The sequence below is a fragment of the Protobothrops mucrosquamatus genome, unplaced genomic scaffold (genome assembly GCF_001527695.2).
Source record: "Protobothrops mucrosquamatus isolate PMUCROS unplaced genomic scaffold, P.Mucros_1.0 scaffold756, whole genome shotgun sequence".
Classification (NCBI taxonomy): Eukaryota; Metazoa; Chordata; class Lepidosauria; order Squamata; family Viperidae; genus Protobothrops; species Protobothrops mucrosquamatus.
Window position 1 is genome coordinate 127986 of NW_015387026.1, and position 12652 is coordinate 140637.

The 12652-nt window shown below is 45.4% G+C and overlaps 1 protein-coding gene across 1 annotated transcript; it reads right to left on the minus strand.

The window, feature by feature from the left end:
- Window positions 1-2638: 2638 nt before the first annotated feature.
- On the minus strand, window positions 2639-5623 carry LOC107289709 (toll-like receptor 13). The gene has a single exon (XM_015818510.1). It carries the CDS (start codon window positions 5621-5623, stop codon window positions 2729-2731), a length of 2895 nt encoding a protein of 964 aa, XP_015673996.1. The 3' UTR covers window positions 2639-2728.
- Between the last annotated feature and the right edge of the window lie 7029 nt (window positions 5624-12652).

Here is a 12652-nt window from a genome sequence, read left to right on the forward strand (position 1 = left end):
CTAGGACAGGGCTTTTCAACCAGTGGTACGGGTACCACCTGTGGTACATTGGCACCTGGCAGGTGGTACGCGACCATCCCAGAAAAGTGGTAGCGGGGGAGGGGAATGAGCTGAACCGGTGGCAGCACCGCACAAGCCTGAGCGAGAGACGGCTGGAGCTGCAGGGCTGTCAGGGCTCAGCGGAAGCGCCAGGATTAGCGCTTCTTCGGGGCTGCCAGGGCTCAGCGGAAGCACCAGGATCAGTGCCAGGCTCCAGCTGGAAAGCAGCACTGATCCTGGCACTTCTGCTGAGCCCAGAAGAAGCGCCGATCAGCTGGAATGTTGCAGCATCTCCAGGGTCTTGTGATTTACATTCAGATGCTTGGCAACTGATTCATATTTATGACGGTCACAGTGTCCCAGGGTCATGTGAAGTGACCNCTGCAACCACCCAGCAGACGGGGGGAATACAAACCAAACACCCCCCACCCCACCCCCACTGCCAATCCTCAACAGAAATGCTCACAACAATGAAAACCTCGGACAGGAGGAAGAGTGCGGCCGGGTGGGCAGGCAAGTGTCTTGCTCGGCTGTGGCTTGGGGGGCACTTTTTTCAGTGCCATTGTAACTTCGAACAGTCACTAAATGAACTGTTGTAAGTCGAGGACTACCTGTACTTTATCACTTTTTTCCTTTTTGAGGGGGGGTCATCAAGTTTTTGACACCTTGCTAGGCGACTGGTGGTACTCGGATAGTGCCATATCCTAAAAGTGGTACAATGGGTGAAAAGGTTGAAAAGCCCTGGACTAGGATACAGTTCTTTTAAAGTTAGACAAAACCACACTGAAGCCACTCATGCATCCACCTGAGAAGATTCTGCCTGGATGGCCTTGTTTCTCTTGCTTTTCCTGCTCAGTATGCAAGTATCGGTCTCTTAATTCATGGTTTTTTTCCTCTGCTCCTTCATACCAGGAGAATACTTGAACAGATTATTCCTCAGTTAATGATGCTAGATGGGTAAACATCCACAGCAATAAGTTTCGAGTGGAGTGGGAATTGCTCGGGAAAGAATCAGTGCAGAACCCCTGTCTAAATAAACAGAGGAAATTGCAGTAATGAGCACATTATTGTACTACTGTACTAATTCACATTAGTGAAACCGATTTTCTATGCTAAGGAATTTGGAAATAGACTACTCTGCCTTGGAGGTCACGGATGGTTAGAGATGATATGTCAGTTGCAAATGACTACACACATCTTCTGCAGATGAGTCCAAAAGAGAATGCAAATTTGTCTTGGATAGAAATTCTGGGGATCCAGTACTGTAGAGATTTCCTTGCAAGGATCTCTGAATTGGCCTCCGTTGATTAAGGGTGCTGGGAGGAAATGATAAAAGGGTCCCATCGGGAAAAGAATAAGTTACATCTGAGGCGTCCTTAGTACAGCAATAGTGGTAGTCCTTGACTTGTGACCACAACTGAAAACAGAACTGCTGTTGTTAAGCGAGGTGGATGTTATATAAGTCGTACCCAGTTTTGTAACCCATTTGCCACGGTTGTGAAGTGAATCACACATGCATTTGTTAAGTGAATCCAGCTTCCCACATTGATTTTGCATGCTAGAAGCTGGTTGGGAAGATCGCAAATAGCGATCACGCGATCAAAGCTACAATTGTTGCAATACATGCTGGTTGCCAAGCACCTGAATTTGAATCACATGACCGTGGGGATACTGGGTCGGTTGTAAGTGTGAGGACCAGTTGTGAGTAACTGTTTTCAGTGCCATTGTAACTTTGAATGGACACTGAATGAATGGCTATAAATGGAGAACTACTTGTACTAAATGAAAGTTCACGAGTGTTGGTAGCCATTGCCATGAATTTACCTGGATGTGCAATTTTGCTCACAGAGATAATTCTAGTCCAGGGGTAGGCAACCTTGGCTCTTTTATGACTGGTGGACTTCAACTCCCAGAATTCCTGAGCCAGCATGGCTCAGCATGGAAACCTCTCCCTTTCCCCTCAGCATGGCTGGCTCAGGAATTCTGGGAGTTGAAGTCCACCAGTCATAAAAGAGCCAAGGTTGCCTACCTCTGTTCTAGTCCTTCTCACAAAAGTATGAAAATTAAATGGAATTATCCCATTTCCACTACTTTTAATTTTGTTGAAGGCATACAGAATTGCTAAACCGCTAAAATCTTGTGTAGAAATTCTCCACATTTCATTATGGAAGCTTATATTAATAAAAATGATTGGACTATTTTAATTCGGTCCTTGTATAATAATAACAATCAAATTAAGCTAGTCCAATCATTTCATATCATAAACGTATAGTAGTCCAAAAATTTTGTATCATGATAGACTAGGCTTAAGTGGGGTTGAGATATGTGTGTGAACCAAGATATATCATATTAAGCATTATATGTGAAGACATCATGCTTTGCATGTCCATTTGCCCATATGCCCTTTTTCCTGCAGGAAATACACAACGAAAATGTATTTAAAATTACTGAAACTGCCAAGTGTGTACGACAACATCAGAAACCTGAGGCAATAATGTTAAGGACATTGCAAAACAGTCAGCCCAAAAAAAAAAAATTCTTCTGATCCAACCAGCTTGAGTCTATCCCGGTGTTTTTATATGTTTACCACATATTCTAAAGAAGATCGTTAACACACAAAGAGGAAGGAAAACGTGTATGAAAAGAGGCCATCTTACAACGCTTCAGTATTCTGCGTGTTCAAATTGAATCACGGTTGCAGCGGGCTGGATTCCGACGTGTCTTCTTGATCATACCAGTCTGTCACGTTCTCCTCTTTGTCCTCAGAATTGCCGGCCTTCAGAGCCGTCCTCAACTTAGCCCAGAACAGCCTCTGAGCCTCGGGGTCTGGGGACCATGCAATGTATGTCTTCTTCAGCATCACTTTCCGCATCCGATGGTAGACGGAAAGTTCTCTCTCGGGGATGGCTTCTAGGATAACAGGAATAAGCACGTCTTTCAGTTCGTCAAAAAGACGATAACTGGCGAGCTGAATCTCCATGGAGCACCATTCGCTCTGCAGATACCTCCTGCTGATTATACAAATAGTATGCCGGCTGTTGTGGATGCTGTCGACTATATTGTCTATTACGTATCTCCCGGGCTGAAAGTCTCGGTGATGGAGACAAAGCCGGAAAGTCGGGGCTCCTGCTTTCTCTAGACTGGGTACCAATTGTTCTAGCACCCAGCTCTCATCCGCCGAGTTGTAGGAGACAAAGGCGTCAAATTTGTAATGCTCGTCTTTGCCCCGCCTCCAGTAATCATTGACCCAAGCGCGCAAGACGTAGATGTGGTATTTTAGGCGCGAGTAGCTGCGATGGTAAAGGAAAGGCAGCATCATGAAGAGCAGCAAAAACGGGAAGGTGGCAGAGAATAGGTACAGCCCTATATCTTGGAAACAAACATGGGTGTCAAAACTATAAACATAACTAGGCTGTTGGCCAGAATTGCAGGAATAATTGTAGAGATAGACCACCTGCACCAAACTATTGCTTAGCCAGTTCTGGAACCACACATTGTCACAGGTACAAACCAAAGGGCACTTGCGTAGGTCAAGGTAGCTCAGCGACGGAAGCGCTTTCGCCACGCTGCTGTTGAACGTCTTTAGCTCGTTCTTGCCTAACAAAAGGTAGCGCAGGTTGCTAAGGTTGCCAAAGACCTCTAGGGTCATGGTGCGAAGGCCGGCGTTCTCCAGATCGAGAGTTGTCAGTTTCTTAAGATTCTTGAAGATACCGGGGGGGAGGTCCCCCCTGCCATTACTGGTATCGGCCAAGGTTAGGTATTCCAGCTGCCTTAAGTCATCAAAGACGTCGGGTGCGATGGACAGGATTTTGTTCTCCGACAGGTAGAGGTTGCGCAAAGAGGTCAGGCCCTTGAGGAAGCCCGAGGGAATGACTTTCAAACCGTGGGGCCGCTGCAGTTGAAGTTTGAGATCGTAGACCTTCTGCAGGTTGGAGAAGGGAGGCTGCTTGAGTTGATTCTTGCTGATAAAGTATATCTTATTCCCCATCAGATCGAGCACTTGGAGAGTCCTCTCGATCGGACGGAAAAAACTAGGGCTGATGTACTGAATGTTGTTGTTATCCAGGTAGAGATTGGAAAGATTCCTCAGCCCTTCGAATGACACGTTGGACAGCCTGTGAATGTTGTTTCCCCCCAGGTCTAAAATGTGGAGCTTCCCAAGATTCTTGAAGGTGCCAGGGAAGAGAACCGAAACGTGGTTGTTCCTGAGATTGAGTATTTGGAGGTTGCTGAGGTCACTGAAGCTGTTGTTGTAGATATCAGTCAGAAGATTGTTATCCAAACGCAGCTCTCTGAGTTGTTTCAAACCCTTCAAGGCTCTGGCATGCAGGAAAGCAATACTGTTGATATTCAAATGGAGGCTGATCAAATTAGGGGCGTAGTGGAAAGCCGAACTGCTGATCGAGAGGATGCGATTAAAACGGAAAGAGATGGTCGTCAGCGCTTCGAAGGGAGCTGTGCTAAAGCAACTTCTGAGCTGTTTCAACAGATTGTGCTCTACCAACAATGTGCTCAAATGGCTTTGTGCTGTGGCGTTCAACATTTGCCTCACGCAGTCCACTGACCTGAGGCGATTCCTGGAAAGATCTAGAAGCCAGATGGGAGGACAAGCTAGAAACGCTTGGCTACTCAAATTCCTCAGGTTGTTGCTCTGCAGACGTAGGCTGAAGGGACGGCTGGATTTCCCAAGATGCTGGCACACCTTGGTCAGCTGTGAAACTTTATTTAAACGCAATCCAGAGTAATCGAGGCTGCGAGGCTTCAGTTTAGAAATATCCAAGAATTGTAGGACGTCGATATTGTTCCCCGCCAACTTCAATCTTTGGAGTCCCCGGAGGCTAACGTTAGCAAAGGAAGAGGTCTCCGAGAACTTGTTGTAAGATAGGTCCAGCACCTTGACGTTCCCCAAGAATCCTGGCCCTGGCCCATCCATCTTACGAAGAGAATTGTTGCAGAGCTTAAGGTTATACAAGGAAGGAGGAAATCCCAGTTCCGGCTGGAGAAAAGTCAGATTATTGTTGCAGAGGTTGAGGTATTTCAGCTGGTTTAACTTCTGTATGCTCTGAATCACGAGGTTAAAGCTGCTCAAACTGTTGAACTGCAGCTGCAAATCCAGAAGGCTTGGTAACAGACTAAAAGCATCCCGATGAAGCACGCGCAAGTGATTATTGTGCAAGAGAAGGAAGGTGAGGTTAGCCAAGCCAAAGAAAGTGCCTTGGGAAAGATTTGTGAGATAATTATAGGAGAGATTTAGCCTTTCCAAGGCCGTCAGGTTCTCAAAGGCCCCACCTTCTATTTTCTCCATTTTGTTATAACTCAACTGTAGGACCTTCAATTTAGAAAGGTGACGGAAGCTCCCATAAGGCAAGACTTTAATGGAGTTATGGGATGCGTTGACCACTTCGGCGTAATTAGGGAGGTCATCTAAAATACTGGAGATATTGTTCAGGAAACGCTGCATGCACCTGAAATACAGAGGATACTTCATGGTTTGGATGCAGTTTCTGAAGCCGTAAGCGGTGATCCCCCGAGTGTTAAACAGAACAAAAGCCAGGAAAAAATGTACGAAGTTCATTCGGCCCATGGCTGAATAGGATTTTTCAGTTCCTAGCCTCCTGAATCGGTGCAGAAACCTAGAACCAAAACACAAAACCAACAAAATCAAACCTTTTTTTAAAAAAACATTTTCATGCGTGCCAATTAGGGAATCAGTTTTTTTTAACGGTAATGACTGAACTGAACTGAATATTTCGGACCTGTGATGCGACACCCAGAAAAACACGGCATACTCCATTGAATCCTCCAGGGAAAGATTGAAGGCAAACGAGGTCCAGGCAGAAGAAGAACATCGTGGCTTCAAAATCTAAGGGACCGGTTTGGACAAAACTCAGCAGCACTTTTTCATGCGGCTGCTGATAAAAACAGGATCGCCAACATGACCGCCAACGTCCGATAACGGATATGGCACAAGAAGAAGAAGAAGAAGAAGAATGACAGAACGGAAAGTGAAGATTTTTTATATATACCAGTGACGGTGAACCTCTTAAAGACCAAGTGCCCAAACTGCAACCCAAAACCCACCTACGTATCATCGGGTGCCGGGTGGGCGTGGCCCATTGGGTGGGCATGGCCCATTGGGTGGGTGTGGCTAATTGGATGGGTGTGGCCAATTGGATGGGCATGGCGCAGACTGGGTGGGACTAAAAAGTTCAATGAATCAGTTCCAACTTTGTGAGATCGTTTTTTTTCCCCCGCGAGAAGTTGAAATTGATTGATTGATTGAACATTTATTTATTTATTTTTTGCACACGGCGGCGGAGGCCTAAAGTGAAAAGGTTTTAGAAAACCCAGCTGAAGGCCTAGGACTGGAGCGACAGCGTGCGTGTCCACAGAGAGGGCTTTGCGTGCCACCTGTGGCACGTGTGCCATAGGTTCGCCACAATGGATATATACCATTCGGTAATTTTTACAGCAAGAGCATTTATAGGAGGTTAAATGAATGTCAGTTGATTATTTACATCGGTGAATTACAGAAATAGCACTTACACCGGTGTACAACCAAAACAATAGACTAAAAAAAAGATTTTAAATATCATGGTCAATACTGCCTATGTTTATGGCCTGATGAAATAGACGCAGGGGTAGGCAACCTTGGCTCTTTTATGACTCGTGGACTTCAACTCCCAGAATTCCTGAGCTCAGGAATTCTGGGAGTTGAAGTCCACGAGTCATAAAAGAGCCAAGGTTGCCTACCCCTGAAATAGAGACTGACTCCTGCTCCCTATTGGCTGCAATTATTAATGGAGGAAACTTAAACGAATTGCAGAAAGCGTAACCTTATTTTTCCTCTTTTTCGCTTCTCACTTCCTAATTGTTCTCACCCATTTTATTTTTTTTCTGGCCAGAATTAAAACATAAGGAAAACCATGCAGGTGAGGGACACCTTGAGTGGGTCGTAATCAGCAGGAAAAGATAGGGGAAGTAATTAAGCAGATTACTGATTTTCCACTTCCAAAGCTGTTAAAAAGAGTATAAAACGTGCATATTTATACATCAGATGGACTGAAACTCTGAATACCCCAAATAATAATAAAAAAAATCCCCCGAATGTAATTTCTAATAGTGGGCAAATAATGCTTTTAATTCCGTGGGTAGACATATACTGACACCAATTCTTTTTATCTGGAGGATGTGATATGCATTAAAATAAATTATGGTTCAGTCCTGGCCCCCCTCTTTTGAAACTAACCCCACCTTGGTATCAGCAAGGCTTTTTCCAATGTGGGCTGTAGTTTCTGCAATTAATCAATTGCTTGTGTTACCCCACAAGCAAGAGAAGAAAAAAAAACAACACCAGCTGCTTGCTTGCTTTCTGCATATGGCAATTGACGCTGTGTGGTGCCCAACAAGTGGCAAATGTGATTTTTCTTGATCTCTGCTTGAGGTCTCGCTCTTTCCTCACTGCTCACTCACTCTACGGTTTGTCTCTGCTATTTTTGCTCAGTTCACAAGAATTTAATAGCTCTGTTTTTGAAACTCAACAATTTTAAGATGCATGGACTTCAACTCCCAGAATTCCCCAGCCAGTTATACTATACTGGCTGGGGAATTCTGGGAATTGAAGTCCACACATCTTAAAGTTCTTGAGGTTGAGAAACACAGCTCTAGAGTTTTTTTGAGAGCCAGTTTGGTCGGTCTGTCAGTCTGTTTATCTATCTATCTATCTATCTATCTATCTATCTATCTATCTATCTATCTATCTAATTTTTCTCTCCTCTGTCTTTGTCTTTCTTTCTGTATGCCTGTCTGTCTATCTGTCTATCTATCTATCTATCTATCTATCTATCTATCTATCTATCTATCTATCTATCTATCTATCTATCTATCTATCTATCTATCTATCTATCTATCTATCTATCTATCTAATCTATCATCTTTCTCTCCTGTCTGTCTTTCTGTCTTTCTTTTTGTGTGCCTATCTATCTCTCAATCTCTCTGTCTACCTACCTATCATCTATCTATCTATCTATCTATCTATCTATCATCTATCTAATTTTTCTCTCCTCTGTCTTTGTCTTTCTTTCTGTATGCCTGTCTGTCTATCTGTCTGTCTGTCTATCTATCTGTCTACTTACCTATCTATCTATCTATCTATCTATCTATCTATCTATCTATCTATCTATCTATCTATCTATCTATCTATCTATCTATCTATCTATCATCTATCTATCTATTTTTCTCTCCTCTGTCTTTCTTTCTTTCTGTATGCCTGTCTGTCTATCTGTCTACCTATCTACCTACCTTATCTTATCTTATCTTATCTTATCTTATCTTATCTTATCTTATCTTATCTTATCTTATCTTATCTTATCTTATCTCTATCTTTCCATCAATCCACCCATCCACCACCCACCCAACTAACTACCTACCTGTTTCCTACCTTTATTAGTTTTACAAATAACTCAAGGCAGTAAGCATATCCAACATACCTTCCTCCTCCCATTTCCCCCACAACGACAACCCTGTGAAGTGGGTTGAGCTGAGAAGAGTGACCGGCCCATCTGGCTGTCCTGGCTCAGGTAGAACTAGAACTCACAGCTCTGCCCTGCTTCCTAGCCCGGCGAGACCAGATCCTTGAATAAATCCATGGAAGCGGTTTCTGTCTGACGCAGGTGGATAAAATGACAAAATCTGGCAAACGCTTCGTTCTCAAACCAGCCACGTTAGGGGCTGGGGACTGCCAGCTCTAGAGTCTCTTTGCCCAACTTTAAAAAAAAACAACGCAAATTCTTCCAGACTGACAAAGAGCTCAATCGCAGCCTTTTTGCAAATATTGACATATTGAATCCAGGAGTCTGAAGGAGTCCTTGCTCTCTTTTAAGAAAAAAAAAAGGGGGGGGGGAAGCATAAGCTACCTACCAAGCAATGGACAAGCTCCTTACCTGTTTCCTCCATAGGCCTTGTGTCTCCACTAACACAGTGAGCTCCGCTTCAGCCGAGCAGAAGCTAAAATAGCTTTTCCTGCCATGTGTGTGAAAGTTTAAATGTGTAATTTAAAAAGATCAGCCTGCTTTTACAGTAGCTAAGGGGGAAGTGAGCTAGATGCAGTTTCTGTTTTCGCTTCTCTGGCAACTCCGGGGTGTTCTCTTTTTACGGTCCTTGAGGAGAGGCCGTTGATAATGTCAGAACCTGTGACCTGGGGTTTCTCTGAGGAGGGCAAGCCGTGGGACCAAAAGCACAGGGGCAAATCATTGTTGCAGAGTTCTCTGCAGGTTCTTCTCACAGGTGGGCAGTCCTCGATTTGCGACCACAGTGGAGCCTAAAATTTCTGATGCAAAGTGAATTTTGCCCCATTTGGCGACCTTTCTCGCCACCGTTTTTAAGCAAATCACTGCAGTTGTTAAGCTAGTAACACGGTTGTTAAGTGAATCTGGCTTTCCCATGGACTTTTGCTTATCCAAAGGTTGCAAAAGACGATGACGGGACCCCAGGACACTGCAACTATCGTAACTGACTTTGCTTATCAGAACAGAACAGAACAGGACAGAATAACAAGAGTTGGAAGGGACCTTGAAGGTCTTCTAGTCCAGCCTCTTGCTCAAGCAGCAAACCCTATACCAGTGATGGCGAACCTTTTAGAGACCGAGTGCCCAAACTGCAACCCAAAACCCACTTATGCATTGTCGGGTGGCAGGTGGGCGTGTCCCACTGGGTGGACGTGGCTGTGATGGTCATGGCAGACTGGGTGGGTGTGGCCAAGGTGGGCATGGTCACCTTGATGTTGCTCGTGGGGAGGGACGCCTGTGGGGGCCGGGCAGGGTTGGGGGAGATCCAGGGGGTCTCTGGCAGGTGGGGCGGTGGGCAGGAGGCTCGTCCTGCAGGGTGAGCTGAGGTGAGGCAGGGCAGGGGTGCCACTGCCGCAGGGCAAGGCGAGGCAGGGGCCGGGGCGGCTGGTGCCTGACACCATTGGCCCCCGCACACAGATGCCAGCGAACACATGGGGGGCAATGGTGTCCGTCAGCAGCCACAGCCTGCCAGCCCCTCAACTGGTACACTCTGGGGCTCTGCAGCCCGCCACCAGCAGTTCAGAGAAGCCGCCTCTGAGCTGGACGGCCGGCCGACACCTGAGGAGGCAATGCAGTGGGTTGTGCCTGGGAAAAGGAGAGCATGCGAGGCCAGGAGGGATGGGATGTGGGGAGGGAAACCAGCTGTGCTGGGATGCATCTGGCCACGTGGGACCTCAGCGAGTTAGCAGGCGGTTGGTTGAAGAGGGACGGTTGCTGTCTCTGGGGCATGGCACGTGTGCCCACAGAGAGGGCTCTGAGTGCAGCCTGTGGCACCCGTGCCATAGGTTCGCCACCACTGCCCTATCCCATTTCAGAACAATTGTTCTCCAATCTCTTCTTAAAAGTCTCCAGTGACAGAGCACCCACAAATTCTGGAGGTAAGTCGTTCCACTGGTTAATTGTTCTTACTGTTAGGAAGTTTCTCCTTAGTTCCAGGTTGCTTCTCTCCTTGATTAGTTTCCATCTGTTGGTTCTTGTCCTGCCTTCAGGGGCTTTGGAGAATAGCTTGACTCCCTCAAATATTGGAACACTGGTGTCATATCTCAGCAGCTTCTTTTCACTAGACTAGACAAACCCAATTCCTGCAACTGTTCTTCGTATCTTTTAGCCTCCAGTCCCCTCATCATCTTTGTTGCTCTTTTCTGCACCCTTTCCAGAGTCTCCACATCTTTTTTATAATATGGTGATTAAAACTGGATGGCGTATTCTAAGCGCCAGAAGTTTGCAGAAGGTGATAATTAAGCATGGCTACCTAGTCAAACTATCTGAATGTTGATTCCACAACATCCGAGAGATGTTTGCCTGATATAACTCCTTCCCCACTTTTAAATAAGAAGAGATCCATTTGATCATCTTTTTAATCTCAGTTTTCCTCCATTAACGGAATTGGCTAACACTTATATGGCTTCGGATAATAGGGGCACTTAGTAAATGAAGCTTGGCTGGCTACTGTTGGCTCATAAGGTCGATTTATTTCCCCCAAACGTGATTTAGTTTTAACAAAACAGCCCCCGCCCCCCCCAAAACCCCTTTCTGTTCTAGAATTTCCCGTATCCACAGTATTTCATTTTTTAAAAAACCTTATTGAGCAAAAAAAAAACACCTGTGAGGGTAATGTCATTCAACGTTAGCTGTGGGTTTCCAAAGGCAAAGGCTAGCAGCATTTTGACTTTTGGCAACAGAATTCAAAGAGTCGCTATTCTTAGAAAATCAAAGAATGGGGAAGTCCCACCCCGACTCAGTCCCTGTCAACTGATTTGAGAATGCAGAATATGGATGTGATAATAGGAAGCAACCTAGATAATAGGAAGCAACCTAGAACTAAGGAGAAACTTCCTGACAGTGAGAACAATTAACCAGTGGAACAAGTTGAAGGTCATCTAGCCCAACCCCCTGCTCAGGCAGGAAACCCTATACCATTTCAGACAAATGGCTGTCCAGTCTCTTCTTAAAAACTTCCAGTGTTGGAGCATTCACCACTTCTGGAGGCAGGTTGTTCCACTGGTTAATTGTTCTAACTGTCAGGAAGTTTCTCCTTAGTTCTAGGTTGCTTCTCTCCTTAGTTAGTTTCCATCCGTTGCTTCTCGTCCTGCCTTCAGGCGCTTTGGAAAATAGCTTGACTCCCTCTTCTTTATGGCAGCCCCTGAGATATTGGACCACTGCTATCATGTCTTATTATCTAAACCATCAAAACAAGATCAGAGTTTCCTCAGAATGCTCAAGCTGATTTTGGAAAAGAAACTAAAGAACAATGCTAATGCATTGGATAAATGAGAAAGCAAAAGAATAACAAAGGGGGGGGAAGCAATACATTCTTCATTGACTATTAAAAAAAAACCCCGTTTGACTCAATAATAATAAATACAAACTCAAATAAATAAAACTCAGCCTCCAACCCCCACATCTGTATTGTCCGCCCTAGTTTCCCCACCCCGGGAAAGGACACGGGGGCCGCCACGACCAGAGTACAGACAGTCCTTGACTTGTAACCCTTTAGTAAGTGGCTGAAAAAGCAACCTACGATCAGCCCTCTGGCTTATGACTGCACATTCGGGTCATCTGTAAACTTGGCAGACACAGCAGCACCTCCCGACTCCCTTTGTGAAGACAGCATCCCTGCTGTGTCTTCTTACCCCCCCTCAAAAAAAAAATTCCAATGGAGATAGGGTTGCCAGGTCTGCTTCCAAAAAATAGCGGACAAGCGGGGTGTGTGTGTGTGTGTGTGTGTGTTAAGTAGTAAAAAAAAGTAGATTGTACAGCTTTAGATTACGTACCATTTCATCATAAAGCTTTTGAACAAACAAAAATGTCCACTATTTTGTGGAAAAAAAAAATAGTGAACGTAATGTGAAAAAAGTGGACTGTCCACTCAAATAGTGGACACCTGGCAACCCTAGGACCTCCCTTCTCTCTCCCCCTCCCCACCACAAATGGGGGGGAGGACCTCCCCTCTCTCTCCCCCTCCCCACCACAAATGGGGGGAGGACCTCCCCTCTCTCTCTCCCCCTCCCCAACACAAAGGGGGGGAGGACCTCCCCCCTCTCTCT